This window comes from Ursus arctos, unplaced genomic scaffold, assembly GCF_023065955.2.
Source record: "Ursus arctos isolate Adak ecotype North America unplaced genomic scaffold, UrsArc2.0 scaffold_32, whole genome shotgun sequence".
Classification (NCBI taxonomy): Eukaryota; Metazoa; Chordata; class Mammalia; order Carnivora; family Ursidae; genus Ursus; species Ursus arctos.
The window spans coordinates 29,078,883-29,104,607 of record NW_026623008.1 but is presented as its reverse complement, the minus strand read 5'-3'; the positions used below and the strand labels follow the sequence as shown (position 1 = coordinate 29,104,607).

General features: G+C 42.0%; 3 protein-coding genes and 1 long non-coding RNA gene across 7 annotated transcripts in view; 3 read left to right on the top strand and 1 right to left on the bottom strand.

Moving 5' to 3' along the window:
• RHBDL2 (rhomboid like 2) overlaps window positions 1-8,125 on the top strand; it is a 51,095-nt gene extending 42,970 nt beyond the window's left edge. The window contains exons 6-8 of the mRNA XM_057305154.1: window positions 2,796-2,856; window positions 6,553-6,614; window positions 7,410-8,125. Coding sequence (XP_057161137.1) covers window positions 2,796-2,856; window positions 6,553-6,614; window positions 7,410-7,589 — 303 coding nt within the window. The 3' untranslated portion in view covers window positions 7,590-8,125. The remainder of the gene's footprint in view (window positions 1-2,795; window positions 2,857-6,552; window positions 6,615-7,409) is intronic.
• Window positions 1-20,442, bottom strand: part of LOC130542273 (uncharacterized) — a 53,330-nt gene extending 32,888 nt beyond the window's left edge. For all 3 annotated transcript variants that reach the window (XR_008956729.1, XR_008956730.1, XR_008956728.1), the window contains exon 1: window positions 15,964-20,442. This is a non-coding gene — a long non-coding RNA (uncharacterized LOC130542273). The remainder of the gene's footprint in view (window positions 1-15,963) is intronic.
• Window positions 13,614-15,175, top strand: GJA9 (gap junction protein alpha 9). The gene has a single exon (XM_026516612.4). The coding sequence runs from the start codon at window positions 13,643-13,645 to the stop codon at window positions 15,173-15,175; it is 1,533 nt and encodes a 510-aa protein (XP_026372397.3). The 5' UTR covers window positions 13,614-13,642.
• MYCBP (MYC binding protein) lies at window positions 16,389-23,193 on the top strand. 2 transcript variants are annotated; one of them, XM_026516613.4, is made up of 5 exons: window positions 16,389-16,493; window positions 16,689-16,761; window positions 20,146-20,194; window positions 20,436-20,565; window positions 21,958-23,193. In XM_026516613.4, exons 1-5 carry the CDS (start codon window positions 16,410-16,412, stop codon window positions 22,000-22,002), a joined length of 381 nt encoding a protein of 126 aa, XP_026372398.1. In that variant the 5' UTR covers window positions 16,389-16,409; the 3' UTR covers window positions 22,003-23,193. The 2 variants fall into 2 exon arrangements, with proteins under 2 accessions (XP_026372398.1, XP_057161138.1); XM_057305155.1 differs by having other exon boundaries at window positions 20,436-23,193.
• The last annotated feature ends 2,532 nt before the right edge of the window (window positions 23,194-25,725 follow it).

Genomic DNA, 25,725 nt, shown 5'->3' with positions numbered 1-25,725 from the left:
AGCTGAAGACAGACGCTTAATGACTGAGCCACCGAGGTGCCCCTATTTTTTTTTTCCTGATCTCAAAAGTGATGAATACTAAAAAAATATTTTAAGTTGAGAAAGTCAAAATCTCAAATATAGCATGTGTTAACAGTTTGATACACACCCTTTCAGACCTTTTTCTATTTGTACTCAAAATCCTGCCAAAATTAAGGCTACAAAAATGGACCCACTCTTAAAGATACTGTTCTACATCTTAACATAGAGTTATCTTGACCCCAACTACTCATATCACTGCACAGAAATCCACTTCAACCTCTTCAAGTGCTCCACAGCACACCATAGAACCGTAGCCTGATTTAATTCTTCAAAGAAAAAAAAATTGGGGTAACTCCACCTATTCACTCTTGTAGACAATGCTGTAAGGATGTTCTCTCGCATTTATCTTTTTGCATTTGTGTGTGTGTGTGTGTGTGTGTGTGTGTATGTATTTTGGTAGGATAAATTCCTAGAAATGGGGGCGCCTGGGTGGCGCAGTCGTTAAGCGTCTGCCTTTGGCTCAGGGCGTGATCCCGGCGTAATGGGATCGAGCCCCACATCAGGCTCCTCTGCTGGGAGCCTGCTTCTTCCTCATCCACTCCCCCTGCTGGTGTTCCCTCTCTCACTGGCTGTCTCTCTCTTTGTCAAATAAATAAATAAAATCTTAAAAAAAAAAAATTCCTAGAAGTGGATTTACTGGATGAAGGCTTTAAATCTGCATAAATGCCAAATTGCCCTCCAAAGCTGGCATACCATTTTATATGCCCATGTATGGTATGTAAGAATGTCAACCACTTTTAAAATAGCCTATAATGTTAAATCCTGACTAGTTCTTAACCCTTTAACCATGTAGATATACTTTAAAAATACTCTAGGAGGAAAATATGAAGCAATTAAAAAACTATTCCAAAAAGAGAAGTGATTTAGAAAAATGTTTTTCAGAGATGCCTGGGTGGCTCAATTCTTAAGCATCCGCCTTTGGCTCAGGTCATGATCCCACGTCCCTGCTCAGCGGGAAGCCTGCTTCTCCCTCTCTCACTCCCCCTGCTTGTGTTCCTTCTCTCACTGTGTCTCTCTAAGTCAAATAAATAAGTAAAATCTTAAAAAAAAGAAAAAAGAAAAATGTTTTTCGAGCTTTGGATTGCAGTCCATGAATAACAGTTTAAGGAATTGTAACCAAAAATTAAACAAAAAGAGGGGCACGTGGCAGGCTCAGTACACAGAGCATGCAACTCTTTATCTTGGGGTCTTGAGGTCCAGCCCCATATTGGGCATGGAGCCTGCTTAAACTAATAAAAAATTTTTTTTAAAATTAAAAAGAAAAAAATTAGAAAATTTTCAGTATGTATCCCATGTAATACTGTTTATGTACTAGATTTTTATGTAAATTGTTTCTTACTGTAGGTTGTGACCACAACAGTTTAAAAATAATTGATTTAGAATAAACATGGGTATTTCAGTGTCTTTACTCTTTGGGAAGAGAGTTAATAAACTGAAAGGGAAGGGAGAAGTAACTCAATAAATTAAAGTGGAGATGTCTTTCTTACTCAGTTCTTTTTTTTCTTTTTTAAGATTTAATTTATTTATTTGAGAGAGAGAGAGCATGAGGGGCGGGAAGGGACAGAAGGAGAGGGGCAGCAAACTCCCCACTGAGCAGGGAGCCCAACGGAGGGCTTGAGCCCAGGACCCCAAGATCATGACCTGAGCTGAAGGCAGACACTTAACTGACTGAGCCACCCCAGTGCCCCTGACTCAATAGGTTTTTTTTTTTTAAAGATTTTATTTATTTATTTAACACAGATAGAGACAGCCAGCGAGAGAGGGAACACAAGCAGGGGGAGTGGGAGAGGAAGAAGCAGGCTCATAGCAGAGGAGCCTGATGTGGGGCTCGATCCCAGAACGCCGGGATCACGCCCTGAGCCGAAGGCAGATGCTTAACCGCTGTGCCACCCAGGCGCCCCCCTGACTCAATAGTTCTTTAGTAACGCAGAGGGTACTGTAAGCTGGACTGAGATTATCTTTTTAAAAGATTTATTTATTTATTTTGGAGAGAGAGAGAGAGAGAAAGAACAGGTGGAGGGACAGAGGGAGAGAGAATCTCAAGCAGACTCCCCTGCTGAGCATAGAGCACCACACAGCTTGATCTCATGACCCGGAGATCATTCATGGCCTGAGCTGAAATCAAGAGTCGGACACCCAACTGACTGAGCCATCCAGGTGCCCCTGGACTGAGATTTTTTTCAAAGCTAAAATGAAACTTTATTTTTTTAACCAATATTTTAAATTTTTTTGAAATTATCTAAAAGAATTAAGGTAATACTCAAATTTTAACTAACTCCTATTTGGAAAGAGGATAAAGTGTTAAATGAATGTTAACCAAAAAAACCTTAGACATATTTCATCAGACTTAGTTTGACAGAATCTATCTATCTATCTATCTATCTATCTATCTATCTATCTATCATCTATCATCTATCATCGTCATATCTCTATGACATGTTAAGTATTGATTTCATATTATTTATGTTTAGATTTTTTTCCTGCTAATACAGTTATGTCTAGTTCATATCATGGAATTAAATATTCATTTTGTCTTCAAGTGCACCAGCATTGTACTTCCCAAATACATTTGAAAGCTGGGCTGTAACAGCATTGCTTTATTTTGTAAATATTTGATACTCAAACTTTAAATGAAAAAGCAGGTGAAGAGAGTACAGGTGAGGTTTCATTTGCCAAAAGACTACTTACATTATTTTTATTTATCTCTTTGCAAGAATTTTCGAGAAATGATTCCTGTCTTTGGAATTGTCAGACTACTGATCATCATCCTTATAAGTAAGTTTGTTTTGTGAACGCTTCGCGCCTATCATGTTATCGGTTTGACCCCCAGAGGGCCTCACTTTTCCTAACACTAGCACGGAGTGACAAAGAATTGTGGCTCCACAGCCCTAAGCAGAAAGGTACAGGGAGGAGTTTTCACAAACCCCCGTGGGTGGTTTTCAGAGGTGCCTCAGTAATGAGTTTTTGCCTTTTGTTTCTTTCTGGAGTGGGGGAAGTCAAGAGAGTAGAGCTCTATGGTCCACTTTAACCACAATAGCTTCATTTACGTTTTTCTCATTCATACATTGGATTCTGGATTGTTCTCATTCATATATTGGACTCTGTATATGATTTTGTCTGAAATGGGAAAGCTTGAAAACCACTGACATGGTCTAGTTTCTTCCTTAATTTATACATTTTTGGATTTAAAAAGAACTGATCGAGGATCTAAGCATGGAGTGGTGGCTGAGGGTGGCTGAGGCAGGAGCAGGGGAGGGTGAAGGAACAGAGAGGTCAAGGAACTAGCAGGATGGCGAAGGTGGCTTTTGAAATCTCCAAGCATTATAGCAGAGAACCACATGCTGATGGAATTTAGGAAGAGTGCTCAATCTGGAGAGGAGGCGGAATTTTAGCTGAGTCTGAATGTCATGGTAGATTTTGGGTGGTGGCAGGCCACACTGGGTAGAAGAAAAAGGAGCCAAGGCAGGGCTAGTAACTCGTATTTCCGGACCTGCTCCGGCTGAAGCCGTAGCTGCGTAGAGGAGGCGGGGAGAAGGCAGACCCTGTGGGCAGACGGCAGGTCGCACTTGTAGGCCAAGATGGAGGCATTACTTGATAAAACCTGAGATTTTGGCTGTCCACATGGTAAGAAGAAATGGTTCTGCTAATTGGTATCAAGAGTTCAATTATCCACATCGCTGGGAATAGGGCCAACTACCTCTGAGGAAAGAGACTAAATCCAGTTTATGGACAGTTTAGCTGTAAAAACAGTATTTCATCCTGAGAGAAGATAAGTGACTTGTTTTTAGGTTACACATACTCGATATAATATTTTTGTCCACAAGAAATTGAAAATGTGAGGGAAAGTTGTGAGCACAGGAAGGAGAGCAAGTGTCTGGGGCTTGAGGAGAGTCACCGGGGAGCAGAGCTGCCACCTGGGCTGTTAAGTGTCACAACCGGGACCAAGGGACAAGTCCTATGACCAAAACATGTTGCAACACACAAGTTACCTGGTTTTCAATGTTTCTTTTAGGTAATTATGAATGACTTTGTAAAATGAGCCTCAAACCCTTGATGGGAAAAGGGTTTTAATACCCTTCAATGTTGGAGTAAAAACCCTTTCCTTATGCACAGGGAGTCGCCAAAAATAGTTTATGTAACATTAGGTCATTCCTGAGGTAAGTAATAAAGTCATTTTATTTTACAGAGTAGTTAAGGCCCGTTGACGTTAACCTTCCCCACTCCCTGGCACGGGCCATTTCTAAAAGTTCTTTAACCTGGTTTACTTACTACTGAAGATGAGGAAAGTTAAAACACACGCCAGATTAACAAAATATTGGGAAAATGTAGTTTTTTTTTAAACTGGTAAAAAAAAAAAAGGTAAATTATTATTCTGAATTGTGAAGGACAGTTGGCCCGAAGGACCTTCCTTCATGAAGCATTATTGTTGGATGTGTCTTCTAACAAAGCAACGGAGCTTCCCTTTTGAAAGAGGAACTCTCACATTTTCACCCATCAAAAAAAAAAAAAATCCATAGAGAGGCAACTCTCTTAAAATCAGTGTCAAATTTTTAGCAAGGACAATAACTGGGTTTCTTGCAATAGAGGCTTTTCAGGTGGGAAGCCACATCTCAATGGAGATACTGCCGGGGACGTAGCAGCAAACCTAGGAGGCAGGAGGAGCCAGGCGGGGATTCAGAGAAAGGGCACGATCAGAGAGAAAGAGGTTGGAGGAACGGACGTGCTAAGGGTTACAAGAACTTCCCCAGTTCCGTCTCTGTGTTATTTATTTACACTGGATTAGGAAATACAAATGATGACTGAAAACACAACACAGCCAAACTTATCCAGCTATGTTGTGTAACAGTCATTCACAGTTAAATTAACATTGAGCACTTCCTCGACCTCAATTCCTGTCTAGTCACTTGAACATCAATCAATACGGTATTGAAAGAGAAACTAGCCACCACACATGGTCCTGATGCTATTTTCCCAAAGGCAAGGACTAGGTCTTTCCATCTCCGAGGGCACGGTGGCTCACTGAGTGCAGTGCAGGCAGTTGGGGGATGGGTGTGGACTGTGACAGCTGCACGAGAGGTTTCCAAGTGCAGGGCACATGGAGGGCAGAGCTCTTCTAGGCCAAGAAACCGCAGAAGCTCCTTTTGCATCATGGATCTGACTTACTGGAAGAAGGTCTGAATTCTGGCTCTCACTGTTCCACTGGAGAATGTGGACTCATCTCCTTTCTTGGCCCATCACCAGTACTCCTGGCGGTACTTAGAGGCGGTTAGTGCGGTGTGTGAGAGGGGAGCCTCCATAGCCACACTTCCTAAGGTTCAAATCCTGTCCCTGCCTCTGAGCTGTGTGGCCTGGGGCAAGTACTCACCCTCTGTGTTCTGGTTTCCTGATGGGTAAGATGCCACCGTCATGCCTCCCTTGGATGGGGGCCGTATCAGTGATCGAGCTGCTCTCCTCCTGTCCCTGCTCCCCTACATTCCTTCCTGTATCGCAGCCAGAATGATCTTCTAAAAATGTAAATTGAATCATATCACTCCTGTGCTCAAAAGCCTTCCAAGATTTCCTACCACTTGGGATCAAAGTCCTTACAGTGGCCCATAAAGCCTCTGCGTGATTTGTTCCCTGTTCCTCGCCTATCATTTTATCCCTAACCGTACTCCAGAATCACCTGCGGGTCTTGTTAAAACACAGACTTCTGACCTCATCTTCAGAGTTTCTGGTTCAAGAAGTCTGGCGTGGGCCTGAGAAGTTTAATTTCCAGTAAGTTCCCAGGTGAATGTTACTGCTGCTCTTGGAGGGGCAGGGAGTCACACGTTGAAAACCACCCATCCAGCCAGCACAGCTGCTCTGGGTCTGCCTCCAGCACGTCGGGCACGTTCCTGCCACAGGGATTTTGCACTTGCCCTTCCGTCTGCCTGGAAGACTCTTACTTCGGATGTCAGCATCGCTTGCTCTTTTCTTCGTCGAATGTCATATTCTCAGTGAGACTGTCCCTGACTCGAATAAAAATCACACCTCATTCCCAGCATTCCGAATCCTCCTTCCTCTCTGCATCTTGTCCTCTTTGCATTTTGTCCATTTGACAGAGCACTTAGCGCCATTTGCTGTGCTGTCATGCTTTGTTTTACTGATTTGTTTGCGTGCCTCCCCCAGCCAGACTGTCAGCTCCGTGGGGCAGGGCCGTTTCATCCGCTCACTGCAGTATCTCCACCTAGCACCGTGCCTGGCACGCAGAAGATAACCACTACATACATGGGGGGCGAATACACCTGTCACATGGGATCATGATATACTCATTTCATAGGGTCCTTGGGGGGATTAGTGAATCGATACTCATCAAGCTCCTACAGCAGCACCTGGTGCAGAGTGAGTCTCCGTCAGTGTTAGCTGCTGCCGTTACTGGGAGAGACCCCAAAACACCTGGTGCATTGCTGTGGCGACGCTGGGGCTTCATCAGTTTGTGTTTCTTTCTAGTTATGTCGGATATGGGATTTGCTCTCTACAGAAGGTTCTTCGTCCCTGCAAACGGGTCGCCGGTGAGTTCAGCTTATTTTTTCAACAAGAACTTGCTTACCTATCATATCAATAGCTAAAAGGGTCATCCAATAGGGGCGAGAATTCTGTGACTGAGGGCAGCCAAATTTCCATTTCAAAGGTAAGCAAATTCCTGAGGAAATCAGACTTTTGGATTGTCCTTTTCACTTGACTCTCCCAGAGCCCTGACTGCCGCCTCTCGTTCTCTGCACCTGCTCTCCTGGTGGCTACTGGCAGCAAAGCAGGAGAGAAGGGATTTCACCATCCACAGAGAATAAGAAGCAGATCGGAAAACAGCAATGAAAATTTGGGTCCAGATGGATTTGCAGGATTAAAAAAATAAAACAAAACTGACAGAGATTTCCAGTTTTGTGGTTATTAGTCTTTGAATTGGGTAGTTCCTGTTGCATATTTGCGTGTATATGTCCTCTGTGTTTTCATTCTGACATTCCGTTTATGCGGGGTCAGACGCAGCTCCTACAGAGGTCCCTTGTCATAATGCAACATGTTATATAGAACCATCCTGAATGTGATGGGGACAGAGCATGAGAAACAATGGCTCGGTCCTGGGCACTCGGAGAGTTGATGAAATGACATTTTTTAGCTCTGCATGTTTTCAGAACATCTCTCTGTGCACATGGGAGTTTTGTGTCTCGTGCCTCACCTCCTTGTTCTTCAGGCTTTGAAGACTCTTGTTTGACTCTGATGGTATTTGTGGTTTAGGAAGAGGGATGCAGCTGAAATATGCAATTAGCATTTTCTTCACTTATTTTCGTTTCTCCCCATTTCCTCCCAAGGTGTCTTTTGCAGCCCACATCGCAGGTGGATTCGCTGGAATGTCCATAGGTTACACTGTGTTTAGCTGCTTTGATAAGGCACTGCTGAAGGATCCGAGATTTTGGATAGCAATTGCAGCTTACTTCGCTTGTGTCTTATTTGCCGTGTTTTTCAATGTTTTCCTATCCCCCGCAAACTGAGTGCCTCACAATACAAACCAAGTACTGCAAAGAACCATCTGGGAAAAAACTGAAGTCTATGAAGAGACAAAGAAGTCCTGGCAAATGCTGACAGTTTCATAAAGAGGTCAGAACATGACGGAAGTCCTCAGTTGCAAAGACTGCTTACAAAAGGAGTTAGGGTTTAGGGAAGGGGCTTCTGATCGCAGAGGGAGGGAAAAGGAAGAGAGAAAAGGGGAGGAATGGAAAAAGCAGGGACTGGCTTTTCCACACATGTGGTATGGATCGTATGCACGTTCTAAAAGAGACTTGCTCTCCTTGAAGGATATGTTGTAGAGACTGCTTATGGAATCCACGGATATTGTACTGTGCTGATAATAAAAACTTTTCATACCTGTGCCAGACTATTGATAATCACTTTCTATCACTGTTGGGGTGGATGGACCACTGTCTGAGGTTCTTTATATACATTCTTGCTAATCTTTTCAACAACCCAGAAAGGTGGCTATTACTCTGTATCTAGAGAGGAGGACATGGAAACTCATTTAAAAAATCAAGTAACTTGGGGCACCTGGGTGGCACAGCGGTTAAGCGTCTGCCTTTGGCTCAGGGCGTGATCCCGGCATTGTGGGATCGAGCCCCACATCAGGCTCTTCCGCTATGAGCCTGCTTCTTCCTCTCCCACTCCCCCTGCTTGTGTTTCCTCTCTCGCTGGCTGTCTCTCTCTCTGTCAAATAAATAAATAAAATCTTAAAAAAAAAAATCAAGTAACTTGTATAAGAGGGCACAGGATTTAAAGGTTGATAATGACTCGAAAGCTCACACTCTTCTCCCCTATTGGTCTCATGAGGCTGTGTTCCCCAAATACTGAAAACTGAGAGTATCGTGGGAGTATAGGAACAAACATTTCTGTGAGTACGGCATAAATGGTAGAACTATCTTATAAAAGAAGACTGAAAATTTAAGTTTTAAGATACGAGGAGTGTGTCTGGGATCCCAAGGAACCTAGAAACAGCTTTCTGGTGCATACTGGGTACCTGGACTCTGGATTTTCATCCTTTTTATGGCTAGTGGCTCTCCTGGGAGTGGGTAGGGTTTATTTACAAAAGGTAAAATGTCAAATCTGAAAGCTGAGAAGCCTGTCTCCTTTCCTATTATAGAACCCAGATTGTTGGCCTTTTTTTTTTTTTTTAAAGTAGGCTCCATGTCTGGGCACCTGTGTGGCTCACTCTTAATTCTGGCTCAGGTCATGATACCAGGGTCATGGGATCAAGGCACCCCCAGCCCCCACATTGGGCTCCGAGCTCAGCATGGAGCCTGCTTGGGATTCTCTCTCTCCCTTGTCCCTCTGCCCCTCCCCACCCCTCATACTCTCTCTTCTCTCCCTTTCAAAAAAGATAAAAAAAAGTAGGCTCCATGCCTAGCATGGAGCCCAACACGGGGCTTGAACCCACAACCCTGAGATCAAGACCTGAGCTGAGATCAAGAGTCAGACGCTTAACCAACTGAGCCACCCAGGTGCCTTGGTCACCCTTTTTCCCTTTTGGCCAATCTGAACACAGGAAATACCATTTTTTTCTTTCATCATTGATATCTTTTATTTATAAACACCTATCTAAACATGTTGCTGTATTCTGAAAGGAGCATACATACTTAGATATACTGAGAAAAGTAGTATTTCAGCATTTTGAGAAAAACTGATTTGAGATGTTAAAAGTTTTTTGAGTATGAGAATATGCATATGTTTTTGGTTAAACAAAGATCTGAATAAGAACTCAAACGACTAGAGTCCCTTTTACCTTCCCATCCCAAACCTGCTCTTCTCCCTGGTGATGACTGCCGTCGACAGCTGGGGGTCTGCTCTCGCAGACCTTCTTCTATCCAGGATATGCAGAAAGGAAAATGGATTTGAGCTGATGCCCGGCTCTCCCACTGTACTGAATGGCACTGAATCGCCTCCGCACCCCCAAAGGGACAAGTTCAGAGAACGAGTTGAAGGTGACCGTGGTATAACTTCTAAGAACGATTTACCTCAACTAAGAAAGATCTGCGTTAATCTCTGTTCTAGCTAATTAAATATACATATGAAATGTAGGTTTTAAAAAACAGGATACATGAGATTATACTCCACGTGTTGCTCTGTGACTTGCTTTACAATGTGACGTTCGAAACCTTCATTCTCTCAGTTGCTGAATGATAAAGATGTTCTCTGGTTATTTAACCACGCCTCTGCTGGACACTGTTGCTGATTATGTACTATTATCAACAGTGCTGTGCGAACTTGCTAGCCCCTGTAGGGTGCCTTTGAGTATGTTTGCTGAATAGAATATTTTAAGCAACCAGAAGCAGAAATGCTGTTAATTTTGATAGATTTAAACTGCCTTTTAAGTAGCTGCATCCATTTATATTCTTACTGATAGTAGATAGTAAGTTTCCTTATACTTTTGCCAAAAGCAGGTATTGTAAATCTTTGAAAAATCTGCACTTTGATAGTTAAAAAAATATTTCGTTTAAATTTGTATTTGTCTAACGACTAATGAGGCTTAGTGTTTTTCAAGCTTATTAATAATTTATGTGCAATTTATATATTACATATATGTAATTTATATAATATACAAATATGAATATATGTGTATAATTTTTTCACTGTGAAATAGTTGCATTTGATCTGAAAAGTATCTATGAACTAGCAAAGAGCCCAGAGAAGGGGTATCTGGTGGGCCCAGTCTGTAGAGCATGCCACTCTTGATCTCAGGGGTGTAAGTTCCAGCCCCATGTTGGGGAGTAAAAATTACTTAAAAATAAAACATCTTAAAGGAAAAAAAAAAAAAAAAGCCCAGAGAAGAAACAATTATCTGTCATGGCCAACCCATCAGGTCACTAGCTCTGAAGAGAGACCTTTAATGACCTAAACGGAAATGTAATTGTTCGTAACAGAAAACTTGACAGAGAAACAGAATTCATCTAACTATGAAACTGTTTTTAGTCAGAAAGAGTTTTTGGTACTAGAAACATGGTTCACATTACCCAAAATAATGATATCTAATTGGGTTCTCCAGGGGGCAAAATTACTGTTAAAAAAAAAGAGCATACGAACAACTGGTGTTCTAAATTTGACGTCTCTGAATTATAGAGGAACCATCTATTCAGCTTAATTTGGGGCTCATAACTTTAGTCTTCTAAACTGCTGTGTTATTAGAAATACTGGAAATATTCTTTATTTGTCCTGTCCAATAAAGTAGCCACAAGGCACACGAAGCTCTTAAATTTCAATTAAAATTAAGCAAGATAAAAAGAAACCTCAGTTCCCGTGATACACAAGTCACGATGCAAGTGCGATGGCTATATGTAGCTAGTGGCTACCTTATTGGACAGTGCAGACAGTCTGTTTCAACATTGTTGCAAAGGTTCTGCTGCACAGAGTGGATTTAGAAGCGCGAACAATGAACACAAATGGATTTTAGCCGATGGCGGACTCACTGCACCGACCTGAACCGCTCTACACCCGCAAAGGGACACATTCAGAGAACAAACAGGATCTGCTGCTCAGATTTATCTAAACAGGTTTGTGTTAATCTCTGTTTTAGCAAATTTAGAAAGAGTTGCTTGAAATGTTTCTATTTTTTGCTTTTGAATTCTATGGAATTGAGTCTATGTTTACTAGTATTCATGTCATTTATGAAAGCTTCAGACCCTAAGATTTGTAGCTAAATAATTTACTGCTGCTCCTTTCAGGAAACACTATGCTTTTGTACCTTATGGGAAAAAAATTAATATATATTTTTTGTGATTATAGAAGTGTTCATGGTAAAAACAAATTAAAATACATATAATTATATAAAAAAAAGTCAACTGTAATCACACCACCCAGAGATTATCATAGTTAATATCTTGATGAATCTCCTTCTAGGCTTTTTTGTATGCATCTCTACATATAAACAAATAACAATTATGGGGTCATACTGTTCTATTTTATAAACTGAAACAATATATCAAATGTCTTTTTATATTAGTATATATTTATCATTTTTACTGGTTGCATAGTACCACACTATAGATGCACTATTATTTATTATGTATAATACTGTCTTTTTTAAAAAAAATATTTATTTATTTGAGAGAAAGAGAGCATGAGAGAGAGAGAGCACAAACGGGGGGGGGGGGGGAGGGGGAGAGGAAGAGGGAGAAGCAGACTCCCTGCTGAGCAGAGAGCCTGATAAAGGACTCCATCCCAGGACCCTGGGATCATGACCTGAGCTGAAGGCAGATGCTTAACGACTGAGCCACCCAGGCACCCTAATACTGTCTTCCTTGTATTGGTAATTATTTTGGACATTTTCGATTTGTAATTATTATAAACAACATGAATGATACCATTGCTTACACTTTAAAGTGTTTTGGATTGTTGGATCAAAGAATATACTCTTATTAACATAAAAACGTTAAATAGAAATTTTTCTTTCTTTTTTTTTTTTTAAAGATTTTATTTATTTATTCAACGGAGAGAGAGACAGCCAGCGAGAGAGGGAACACAAGCAGGGAGAGTGGGAGAGGAAGAAGCAGGCTCCTAGCGGAGGAGCCCGACGTGGGGCTCGATCCCAGAACGCCGGGATCACGCCCTGAGCCAAAGGCAGACGCTTAAGGACTGAGCCACCCAGGCGCCCCAAATAGAAATTTTTCTATCTCAGAAATACAACTAAATTTTAGAAGGTTGATGCTTTTGTAAATCTTTTCAACTGTATGAAGCTTTAGAAAAGGAACTAAAGACATGAGAACCAGTCATTTAAAAAGCCCAAACTATCACTATTTGATGTACCTAATTAAAAAAACTTTTAAGAGAAAACAGATGATTTCTTAATGTTTCTTTCATGCAAATCTTCAGTGCACCCAAAGAGGAAAAATAACAGTTTAGTAGAATAGGAGCTGACTTTAGAGCCACACTGATTTTCAATGTGAGTTCCAGCCATGTGACCTTGGATAATTTAAAGATTTTGCTTATTTATTTGAAGGGGGGAGAAGGGCAGAAGGAGAGGGAGCAAGAGAGTCCTAAGCAGTCTCTGCGCTCAGGGCGGAGCCAGACGTGGGGCTTGAACCCACAACCCTGAGATCATGACCTGAGCCCAAATCAAGAGTTGGATGTTTAGCCCACTGAGCCACCCAGGTGCCCCGACCTTGGGTAATTTAACGTGTGCCTCAGTTTCTTCATCTGTAAACTGGGGAAACAACATACCTACTTCATAAGATTTTTGTGATGAACGTATCATATAGCTATAGTATTAGAACTGCAAACCTAGTACTGTATTTAATTGTGTGACATTTCCCTTTATATAAGGGATATAGGACACACATTGATGTTTTAAATGAAAGTTATGAAAACATTCCTCTTTTGATCTTTCCTGTGGGATATATTTCCTCCTAGATACACTAGGATTATCTACCTTAATATGGAATGTACTGCTTGATAATCCAAGCATCTAAATTATAACTTGCTCCACTGTTCCTTCCACAAAAGCAAGCTGTGTGTCTTAAATAGGTCAAATATTGCTACAATGACAATATCTATAATACCACTACCACAACAGCCATCTGTTTATTTCAAGAACTATCTAAAAACATTCTGCTAGTACAAAAATAGTCGGGAATTTCTTTTAAAAAAGATTTCATTTATTTATTTGACAGAGAGAGAGAGCAGGACAGCACAGGTGGGGGAGAGGTAGAGGGAGAGGGAGAAGTAGGAAGCCTGATGTGGGGCTCCATCCCAGGTCCCCGGGATCATGACCCAAGCTGAAGGCAGTGGCCTAACCAACTGAGCCACCCAGTCACCCCTCTTTTTTTTTTCTTCATTGCATTATGAGGTCTAAACATAAGTGATTTTGAATTCCTGATATCTTAAAATTCTTAAGATGTTCACACTCTCTAGGGGAAAAGTAGAGCAACTGCATAGCAAGAGAGTGACGCTTCGTTCATGTTTGGCCATAGGTTTGCTTTACGAAATAGCACGCCCTTCAGAATGGAAGAATTTATCTGTCTCCTATTTGATGGGGTTCGGAGCGAAGATGGCTGACTAAATAAACATGGGGAACTGGAATTTCCTTGGAGGCGTCCTGGAGGAAGTTCACATCCACTCCACCGTAATTGGAAAGATCTGGCTCACTATCCTGTTCATATTTCGAATGCTTGTTCTGGGTGTAGCAGCCGAGGATGTCTGGAATGATGAGCAGTCCGGCTTCATCTGTAATACAGAACAACCCGGCTGCAGAAACGTGTGCTATGACCAGGCCTTTCCTATCTCCCTCGTTAGATACTGGGTTTTGCAGGTGATATTTGTGTCTTCACCATCCCTGGTCTATATGGGCCATGCCTTGTACCGACTGAGGGTTCTGGAGAAAGAGAGGCAGAGGAAGAAAGCTCAACTGAGAGGAGCACTGGAAGGGGTGGAGTTTGAAATGCCTGGGGACCGGAGGAGACTGGAGCAAGAACTTTGTCAGCTGGAACAAAGGAAACTAAATAAAGCTCCACTCAGAGGAACCCTGCTTTGCACTTACGTGGTACACATTTTCACTCGCTCTGTGGTTGAGGTTGGGTTCATGATTGGACAGTATCTTCTATATGGATTTCATTTAGAGCCTTTATTTAAATGCCACGGCCACCCGTGTCCAAATATAATTGATTGTTTTGTCTCAAGACCAACAGAAAAGACAATATTCCTATTATTTATGCAATCTATAGCCACTGTTTCGCTTTTCTTAAATGTTCTAGAAATTTTCCACCTAGGTTTTAAAAAGATTAAAAGAGGGCTTTGGGGACAATATAAATGGAAGGATGAACATAATGAATTCTTTGCGAACAGGTCAAAACAAAATCTTGCCAAATATCAGAGCACATCTGCAAATTCACTGAAGAGACTCTCTTCTGCACCTGATTACTATCTGTTAATGGAAAAGCAAAAACACACAGCAGTGTGCCCTAGTTTAAATTCACCTGCATTTCACGCAGATCCTGACAATCACAGTGGAAATGATGAGAAATGCATTTTGGATGAACAAGAAACTGTACTTTCTGATGAGATGCGCACCTGTAGTCATCTTCAACACATCAGCTCATGTAATAATGAAGACACTCATAAAATATTTAGAAAAGAAGTGGGAAACCCATTAAGGGAAAAGAGAGAAATTGATGACAAAGACAGCAAAAGGAACCACTACTCTCGAGGTCACTGTTCTATTCCAGGTGTTGCTATAGACCTGGACAACCACATGGGGCAGTCATCCCAAACAGCTTTCCCTCTGCCAGCTAACTGTGCCTGGAAACAGTCATGGCTTAGTGCTACATGGGGTCCCTCTACAGAAGATGAAAATCAGGTGTCACTTCCTAAAGGAAACCTCAAGGGCCAGTTCAGAGAGGGCACAATTAGCACCATTCCTCCTTCACAGCGAGACTGCCAACCACTTGACAGTCCAGACACTCCTGATTCTTTGGGACAGTTGTCCTTTGAATCTGATTTGGTCAGTAGCTGCAATAATCCTACTGCTTGTCCTCCAAATCACTTGGTGTTGCTGACAAACAACCTCACTGGTAGGAGGGCTCCCACAGACCTTCAGATCTGAGCAGCTGTTGGGTTCTAGACATTCTGCATATTATGTTATAGAAGTAGCCTAGTGGTGGTGGAGCACCGGCAAGACAGGGAGCTCTAGAGATCAGGTGTTTAGGCAGACAACTGCAAACCCATTTCAGAAAGGAAAAACAGATTAATTCTGAATGGTGAAGGGGCAGTTTTAAATTCAAAGACATAGTTACCAAATCAGGATTACCTTTTCACAGGCTCCCTTCAGAACCCATGAAAACTGATTCTGGGAAAGTCACATGATCAGAATCGGGGCTTAATGGTTTGGAAAGGTTTTTCCTTGAAAGGGAGTACAGCCTTAGGAGATTGTCCTTATTCTACAGAATTCTCCCTTTTAGTTACTAATCTTTTATTTCTGGACAATGGTTAAATTGTTTGTCCCTGGGACTTAATTTAGTTTCTTTATTGACTGCAACCTGATGTCTTCTGAGCACAATGATAATGTCGTTATCTAGTAAATAAAATCTTAAAAAGATTGATGGCTTCATAGCATCGTGATTCAATGCCCAGATTGGAGTCGTAGTTCTACACTCCCTCGTCCTCTAACTTCGCCACTTTAGTAACAGTGCCTACCTTACAGGAATAGCATGAGAATTAAAGTAAGAAACGTGTTTACTACAGTGCCTGGCACACAGTAAGAGCTCAAAAGCTTAGCACGTTACTGCTCACCCTCCAAAGGCCCATACCAAACCCGCCACAAAACAAACTCCAAAAGTAAAAGCTGGAGCTGAAACATACGATTCTAAGCACTCCTCTCAAGACACTGCATACCCAAGGGCCACCTTGCGTCGGTCGTGCGCATCTTTTCAGGATGAGAGCCAAGAAGTCAGCACATATAGGGTGACACACCTCCTCAGGTCCCAGTTGAGACACGTCCGCTCCAGGCCGGTGTCCGAAGAGCCCACCCTGCTACAGTCCTAGTGCTAACGGCCTCCGCAGGCCTCGCCCCCGTGCGCCACGCTCATCTTTGGCCCCACCTGGACACTAGTTCCCGGTTACTAAAACCTCGCCCCTCGCTAAGCAACCGAATCGCGGCGAGGACCGGAAGAGGAAGGAGAGGTGCTGCTCCGGGAACAGAGAGGCGGGCGTACGCAGCCTCCCTCTGCTTAGCCCACTATGGGGCCCTCAGAGCGTCCTGGTCGTCATGAAAACAGGCCACACCCCTGCGATCGCGAACCTTGGTTTGCAAGTGCGCAGGCGCGCGCGCCCTTCCGCGCATGAGCAGTGCTGCTCAGAGCCCGCCAGCCACGGTCTCGGGCGCCAGCTACGCCGCTGCCGCTGTCACTATGGCCCATTACAAAGTGAGGGGGGCGCGGCGTGGCTGGGGGCGTGCGGGCGGTAGCCAGCCGCTGGTCGGCTCGGGGTGGGAGAGGGGGCGCGCGCGCAGGTTTTGGGGGCCTGAGGTAGCGAGGCGGAGGCGGGGTTGCCGGACTCCCAGCGCCTTCTTCCTGCTCCGGCCCCTGGGCTTCGGCCACTGACCCGCCGTGTCTCCTCAGGCCGCCGACTCGAAGCGCGAGCAGTTCCGGAGATACTTGGAGAAGTCGGGGGTGCTGGACACGCTGACCAAGGGTGAGCATGGGCTAGGAGAGGGTTCCTCGTGTCCACGCCGTGCTCCTCGGCGCTGCGCCTCTGACCGGCCAAGGCGTGGGGAAGGAGGGGGAACAGGTGGGACTTGTCTGGGGTCCAGCAAGGTGGGCCTCGGGGTTCAGCAGGGACTGGCACACGTCTGGCTGTCGGACGCCGCCCGAGTTGGGGTAGCCTCGCTCACGCTGCCACTCTCCGGGCGGGGAGTGAAACTCTTGCAGCTGTTGCAAAGTCCCTCCAACTTCCGTTGCTTTGCCTCGAGCGGTCGCAGCGAACTTGTTTGCTAAAGACCTTGCGATCCCAATTCTTCCCTCCTTACAGTTTTTGCAGAGTCAAAATTACGTAAAGAAGCATTTTCCCTCGAACAAAGGGCAAGTGGGGAAATTACCAGATTTCAAAGTTGCCTATCAAATAACTAAGTGAACCCAATCCCCAAAGTAGGCGATTCATAGTTCATTTGGCTGTGGTTTTTTAACCCGTTTCGTAGGCTATACCAATTCCTGTTCTGTGCAGATTTCATAAGTAGAATTACAGTTTAAAGAGCTTGAGGGCACATGAAAATGGTTATATTGTTTACAGTTTTTAAGATGGAAGCTGTTACACTGTGTCTCTTTCTCCAAGGGGGTTCAAGACCTAAGATGAGTAAGGAGCTTGAAACTGGAGAGTTCCAAGAGATAGTTGGGGTACTGCTTATTTCATTAACTCAGCAATAATGTGAATGCCTGCTATGTATCATTCAACTCATTGGCTAGGACTTTCAAGGGTACAGAAGAGAAGAGCTGTCAGGGATGATGATTGGGTCCACATGAGAAGTGTCTGGGAAATAATCTGGTAACCGCTCTTTGGCCAGAAGCAAAGGTTAGGAGAAAATTCTGGGAGATTAACTCTGGGTCTTAGCAGAAACAGGACTTGTAATTCCCATGCATGGGCCGACAATTTTGAATTGCTACCTACCTTAGGTTCAGGTACTAGTGTCCTCATCTCTTTGCAATTAAATTTCAGCAAACATGACAGGAGTACTCTATGAAAGTGCTGTGCTGTTCTCTCTTGAAGAGCCACAGAAGCATGGAATTTCATTGATCCCCCACCCCCTTAAAAAACTCCATGAGTTCATTTCTTTCATTATCTTATTCATGTCTCTGTTCTAGGCACTGGGGATACAGCAGTGGGGCGGGGGGGGGGAGAATGAGCTTATATTCTAGTTGGAGGAGACAGATAATAAATACACAGTGCCAGCCAGTGGGAAGTGTTACAAATAAAAACATAGCAAATGGGATGAAGAGCAACGGGTGTGCCATTTATAAGGGGTGGTGGGGGAAGGTCTTTCTTAAGAAGTAACATTTGAGATCTGAATGAAATGTGATGTCAAGAGTTCCAGGAAGTGCAAGGAGCCCAGAGTGGCTGAACAGAGTAAAAGAATGTTGAAAGGCAGAGAAGTGACCTTGGCAGGAGGTAACAGCTTTGTGGCCATACATGGCCCTTCCTTCATGAGGCTGGAAACCCCTGAAGCCTTCTTTTCCCTTGCTCACATCTAACTCCTCACTCTCTGTAGATTTCCAGTCTCCTAAATAATATCAGACAACTGAACATAAGTCTCTACTGATGTGACCTATTTAAAATTTGATTTTCAGCTTCAAGCATGGGTACTTGACACATATTTAATTTATAATTATAATACAGCATATTTTCAAGAGGATCTGAAACTGCTTCTAACATTAAAACACTATAAGGATGGCTAAAGATAAAGATAAGTCATTTGGAAAAAGAAGCATTTATTTTGAGTACCATACCAACCTCTAAAAATCCCGCCTGCTAAGGCAAAAAGGGAAACACTGGCTATCGAGTTCTTGTCTGATTAAAAGGAAGTATATTTCATCTATAGAAAAGCACAGGAAACTTGACATTTACATTATGTTCTGTAATTATCAACCTCATGGTACCACTGACAGAAATTTAGAAGCCGAAAGAAATGGGGTGGGGAAGAAGAGGTAGAAAAGGTAAGAGTATTCATGTCTTATAAAGTCAGATGGCAGAGATCAGTGGAAATTAACGGAAGAAGAAATAGGTTTGAGTGTTATTTAAAGAAAAACATACTGGAAGGAGAGGGCGGTGGTGATGTAAATACACCAATGTCTCAAAAAACAGGGTTCTAAGTATACTTAGAATAGTAACTATCAGAACTCAGAGCAGGTTGTTAAAAAGTCATTGCCATTCAATTTTTTCATACTGTCTATATTATTTTGATGAACCATTAAAACTAAAAACTAAAAAGGAAGCGTGTAAGTTGTTTTACAACAGTTCTTAACTTGGAGTCTAGAGCTGCACATTTTTTGTGTGTAGTTACCTTTTTTGGCTTTTGTCACTTTTCAAAGGGTTCCATGCACTGGTTTAGAGAGATTTTTATCTGAGTAGTAAATCCTAGGAGGAAATTGTTCAATAGAAGATGAGCAAGGTAGTGCTGACATAAGCTGTTGGATACAAACTAAAACATCTGTTTTAATGTTGATATGAGCATGTTGATTCCTGGTAAGGTTTTTGGTCGGTGGTTATTTAGCATGTTGTATATGGAATTCTTCTTGAAGCACATTTTGAATTCAAAGCTCCTTTAAGTAATTACCATAGCCCTGTTGATTCTCTCCAAAATTTTTCTCAAATTTATCTACTTTGTTTTCATCCCCCCACCCCCAAATCACTCTAGTGCAGGTTACAATCTTTTTCACCTGGATTACCACGCCTGCCTCATAACTGCTCTTCCTACCTTCGTCCTTGTCCCACTCTGGATCTTCCACACAGCAGTCAAAAGCGATCCTGTCACTCTCCTGCTTAAAACTGTTTAATTATATGCCTGTTCTGAGGATCAAAGTCCAACCGAACTTGCAGGATCCTCCCTGGTCTGCGTCCTGACCACCTTGCCAGCTTCCTTTCCTGCCACATTGTTCACAGCTCCATCTAGCCATACTTGAATTTTCAGTTCCTCAATGTGTTGTTCTCTTGCCCTCCCCACCCCCTCACCTTCCCATTTTATCTGAAACCCTCATAGCCAAGTCTCAGGTCTTACTTCCCTTCCTTAGGGAGCCTTCCGTGGTGCCCTAGGCTGAGTTAGGTGGTCTTCCAGTGTGCTCCCATAATCCATCATCCTGTATTGCTGCTTGATGGTTTTTTTTTTTTTTTTTGTCTAGTTCTTTGCTTTTGCACTAGACTGTAAATCTGTTGAGAGCAGGGACCTTATCTGCCTTGTTTACCATGGTATGGCAGTCCTAGCAATGTGATTGGCGTATAATAGGCATTTAATATTTACTGGGCTATATAAATTCAGTCATTCAAATTTAAGACTTTAATTGTTGCTTTTTTCTGCTTTTTGATTTGCAGTATTGGTAGCCTTATATGAAGAACCAGAGAAACCTAATAGTGCTTTGGAGTATCCTTTTCATCTTTCAAATCAGAAAAAGGACTTATTTTTGGAACTCTTATTTTTTCACATAGATAATATTTAAAATATTTTTGACGATTGAAAAAGTTACTTTCCTTTATGTTTTGCGATGATCTCTGGGTAAATGTTGGTGGTAAGGTGGGGTGACCATGATCGGAGATACTGATACTACTATGAGCTATTTCATTAGTTTCATTCAGCTCAAGTAAATTCTTAACTTTGATATTAGTTTTTTAAAGCATCACTTAGGAGCTGCTACCCCAGAAAATCCAGAAATAGAGCTGCTTCGCCTAGAATTGGCAGAAATGAAAGAGAAATATGAAGCTATTATAGAAGAAAATAAAAAACTGAAAACAAAGGTAAATGTCTTAAAAGAATTCATGTTAAAAATAATTTCACCCTTAATGATTATAAGATCAAAACCTCATTAAAATGGATAGTAGGGGAGGGAGGAGGATAAATAATCTCAATTCACTGCAAGGCTGACCTGATGCCCTATTTAGAAAACCACAAATTGTGAATAGGAGAAGCAACGTGTGGTCAAGAAGAGGTTCTTGGGAACCTCCATCAAGAAAAAGATGAGAGGGGCGCCTGGATAGCTCAGTCGGTTAAGCGGCTGACTCCTGATCCCAGCTCAGGTCTTATCTTAGGGTCATGAGTTCAGTCCCTGCATTGGGCTCCACGCAGAGCATGGCGCCTACTTTAAAAAAAAAAAAAAAAAAAAAGATGAGAACCTTGGTTAATGCTACTTCGTGAGTAAATGGAGATTTCTGGGAGTCATAAGCAACTGACCTAAGTAGGTCATTGTAGGTCAATGCTTTGTGAATGGCTCCTCTTCGAGCTGTGCAGTGCACAACCTGCATGGCCGTATGTGCTGGCCCTGTAATGTGTTTATCTCTATAAATGTGTTTGCACTTAATTTTGTCTACTCAAGTTTTTTCTTTGTTGAAACTGCTTTGAGAATTTTCATAAACTTCAAATTAGTCCAGTTTACGTCTTTGAGGTTCTTCCACGTTCTGAATCACATACCACGTTTTACATTACTCTAGGCATTTCTCATAAGGGGATTTATCTGCTCAACAGCCTTGCGAGATAAGCGAAACAGGTGCACGGACCATTTTATGGGTAGGAAACTCACGCACAGTGAAGTCTAATTACCTTCTCAAATCTGACAGCTAATTGGAACAACCTAAATCTTAGCCTTAGTGTTCTTGCAGGGAACCACAGCTTAGCATAATAGAGAATGCAGCATGTTAAATTACCCAAGATCCCACAAAACAAATACCAGTTAACTCTTTGGCACCTTTTGAGTCAAAGACATGAGCTCCTCTTCGTTGACTGGCTCGGTTAATATATGTTACATTATTCTTTTTTTCTGCTTCTTAAGAGAAAGTTCAGTAAACTTTTGGTAAAGAGAAAGAGTAAGTACCTTACCAACATCTTTGGGAAGATACAGATAGATTACTGCAGATCAAGTATTTGAGCAGTGCAGTCATGAATTGAAATTCAGCTTTGGTTTCCCAGTAATTTTAAAGGTTTATATGAAAAGAATTTTCACTACATTTGATTGTATTAAACATTAAATTGTATTAATCTTAAATGGTTGAAAAAGGGATAGGATATTCATATAAAGTTACTGATTCAGTCATTAAACTGAATATAATAGTTAACTACTCGTTTTGTTACTATTAAGTTTTTTTTACCCAATTTAGAGTAAAATTCACCTAAACTGCTCTGTCTTTGCCCTATAGCTTGCTCAGTATGAACCACCTCAGGAGGAGAAGCGTGCTGAATAGGATTCTTCTCAGTTGAAAAGACACTGAAAAAATGGTTTTGTATGACTTGAATAGTTTGTATAGTATATAATCTTTTCTGAACAGATGCTCTAGAACTCTTTTAATATGTTGAATTCACCTATCACACTTTAACTGTTATAAACACATATACTTAGAATCACCAATAAAAACTCAATATAACTTTCTTTGGGTCTTAAAAGCAGAATCCAAAGTGAATCCTGGAAAAAAAAAAATCAAAACACAGCCATCTAATTCATTACCTAAAAAGACATTCTGTGTATTAGTCTGACTAGGAATGATGGTACTGGTTGTATTTTAGCCAAGGAAATTCAGCATGGAGCTGTTCCTTGGTTTAGTGCGGGATATGAGCACAGGTACAGTCCTTCTTTAAAGCGAAGATGACACTGTTGTTCATATCCTCTGTAGGCAGCTGGAGGGATCTGTGTGACAGAAGATGCTTTTGCACGGGTTCCCACCAATCTTCTGCCCTTGTTTATATAATGTGGAACAAATAACTCTTCTTTGCCACCACTTTGCCTTAGATAACCATGTGTGTGCCAGTTTGAACTCTGACACCACGTTTCCTTCTATGCAATCATGCCCTATCTGATAATGTTGCCTTGCTTTGCTGTGTTTCAGTGGGTCCTCGCTGCACATTGGCCTGCGTTGTTTTTCAATTTGCTATTAGTATAGCAGTTACCCTGACTGTAATTTATATAACTTCAAACAGGATCACACTGTTCCCCTGCCTTACTGAGTTGCTTAGTTGAGCACAGAACTGAGGCAATGTAAAATTCTGGGTTCACGCACAAGCTGGGATAAGAAGGGGAATGAGCCATATATCGTGGAAAACTATAGTTTGCGGGTATAATTATATAGTGCTTTTTTCCCTCAAAGTATTTTTCTAGCCTTGAATTCATTTTATCTTCATTATCCCTGTGAAGTAGGTAGGGCAAGTATGAGGTGAGGCTGGGTGCTGAATTTTTAGGCCAAAGACTGATACTAATACAAATTATTTACTAACTGTAGAACTTTGGGCACTTCAGTTAACTGCTCTGAGATTCACTTTCCTCATCTGTTAAATGAGAAGAATAACATCAGTGCTGCCTACCTCACAGGGTTGTTGTGAGGGTCAAATGGAATGTATGTGAAAGATCTGTAAATGGTAAAGCACTATATTCTTGCTTGTTAGTCTTTTTCCTTTCTTTTGGAAGACCTAAGGTTCCGATGTTTCATTTTATCGGTCACTGATTTTCCTTACTGATTGACTTGACATTATTAAGAATCATCCTACTTTGTGTATTCTAACCCTATTGTTAGAGAACCTGTCTTTACTCTTTGGTCAAAACACATGTAGAAAACAGAACGCTCCAATGAAAGCTGCTTTAACTAGCAAAAGCCTCAGCACTTGCTCAGAACTGTGACCAAGCTAATTGTAAGGGCATTTTAATCAGTCGTGTTGGCAAGAATGTGGCAATGGTCTGTGTCTCTTCTAGTCACAAGTTTGTTTTTGGAGGTGGGCCAGATACTGTTGGAGGAACAGTCACTTGAATCGGTTTATCTTTTACCAACTTGAGTGCCTCCTACATGCTCAGCAGTAGGCTGAGTGCTGGGTGTTACAGAGATGAAAGACTTGAAGTTAGTTATAAGACATGTACATAAAAATTACAATGTGGGATAGGAAGTGCTCAGAACCATAAGAACAATAAAACATGGCCCCATGGGGATTTTGAAAGAGAGGGAGACTTGGCTTCTTTAAGCAGTTGGTATGACAGTCCCTTTGTGGAATACAGACAAGTAGAATTTTTTCTGGCAGCCAGCCCTCAGTTGCTTTTCTACTATGGGACTGGTATTCGTGTTTATGTAAGTCAGTTTACTGTCTCTTGTACCATCCTTTTGGACAGCGTGGCAACCAGTGGGTTGGATAATCACACTTTTACTAGGGAACTGACCCGTTTAGACTGCTATAGCAGTCAGTGCTGTTTAAGAATTCAGAGTCAGCCTGGCCTCTGGAGGTCCTCTCTTCATCATTTCTATCAAGGATATAGATGAAGAGAAGGTACAAGAAGATGCTTAATGGAGTAGAAAAAGATGTCATCCATTCAGTTCCTGCTATGCTTCAGCTGCCTTATCTATAAAATGTGGATTTCATATCTTGCCTACCTCACAGGGTTGTTGTAAGGATCAAATTAAATATAATGGACGAAAAGTACCTTGTAAATTATAAAGGACTACATATGGGTCACATGGTGTAATGCCAAATCTGTAAATGCCACAAAGTTGGCTGGCTGGTAAACTATATTGAAACAAGTTTGAAAATGATTAACTTGGAGTACCCCAAACTTCTGGGCCTAAATCAAAAAGCTGAAATGTCAAGCCTTATATTTAGGTTAAAAAATGCAGTGGTACAAGTTTAGGCACTAGGATTGCTGACAAAATACTAGTTCCAGTGATTATCAGTGTGAACCACATATACTCTTGATAGTTAAAAAAAAAAAAAAAAAAAATTCCATTCTGGGAAGCAGTAATAGAAAATATTGTCCAAGTGCTAAACGGGCATCCCGAAGGCTGTATTGGTGCATTGTAGGTGACAGGCCTTTGGTGGATGTTGACAATCTCAAATGCACGTAAAAAAGTGAATGATCAACAGGGAGAAGGCACTTGAAAATACAAGGTTGTGCCGCCCAATATGGTAGCCACAAGCCACATCTGGCAACTAAAGTAAAAAAAAATTCAGTTCCTCAGCCATGGTAGCAACATTTCAAATGCTCAGTCCACACTGGCTACTATCTTGAAAGGTACGGTTGTAGTACATTTCTGTCATCACAGAAAGTTCTACTGGACATCAGCAGAGAAGGGATGGTCAAAGGAACGGAGTGTTTAACGTCAACAGAGAAGACTTAGTGGGTCATGAAGACTGCAACCTAATATCTGAAGGGCTGTCGTGAAAAAGATGAAGACTACTCCTGTATTGTTCCATTTTAAGCTCCAGTGGGTGTGATTTTTGGTCTAAATAGAAGACTTTCAAACAAAGTTTTACCTCAGTGGACGTGGCTGTCTTCTGAGATAGTGAGCTCTCTTCCCTTGGAACACTGAAATGTATGCTGCATTATCTATCAGCTGGAGGTGCTACAGAGTGGACTCTGTTTAGGAGAGAGACTGGACTAGACAACCTCTAAGGATATGTCCTACCTTTAACTTACGTATTCACACAAAATTAAGTCCAAGACCTGCAAGAACATGCTTTCTTTTCATAATCGAGAAGTTAGTTTCTTTGGAAAATCAGTGCCACCGCCATCACCTCCATTTTAAGTGGAGGACCTTATTTCGTCAAATTTCTAATTCTAAAGCCTGTCAAGAGTGAAAATTCCTCTAGCTTTCTTAGGCGTATTTGGTGAAACCATTTTAGTTTGCTTTCGTTATTCATTCCCTTGGTCTGTGATCTGAGGTCATGGAATATGTAATGTTAATCTATGGGGGGGTATAAGTTACATGAAAAGTAGACTGGGTGGGAAGGAGGGGAAATTGAGTCCTTTCGAGTTTTAAGTGGTAATGGTTGGTAGTAGTAACCGTCTGATTTGCTGAAGAGGGAGGATAAGCTGTTCTAGCTTGGCTGCATTTGCTTTCCTGCTACTTGCTAGAGCCAGCTGTATCACACCCATGACTCTGCCTTTGGTTGAGGCTTTACCCTCACTCAGGCTGGCTCCTCCTTCCTACCCTTGC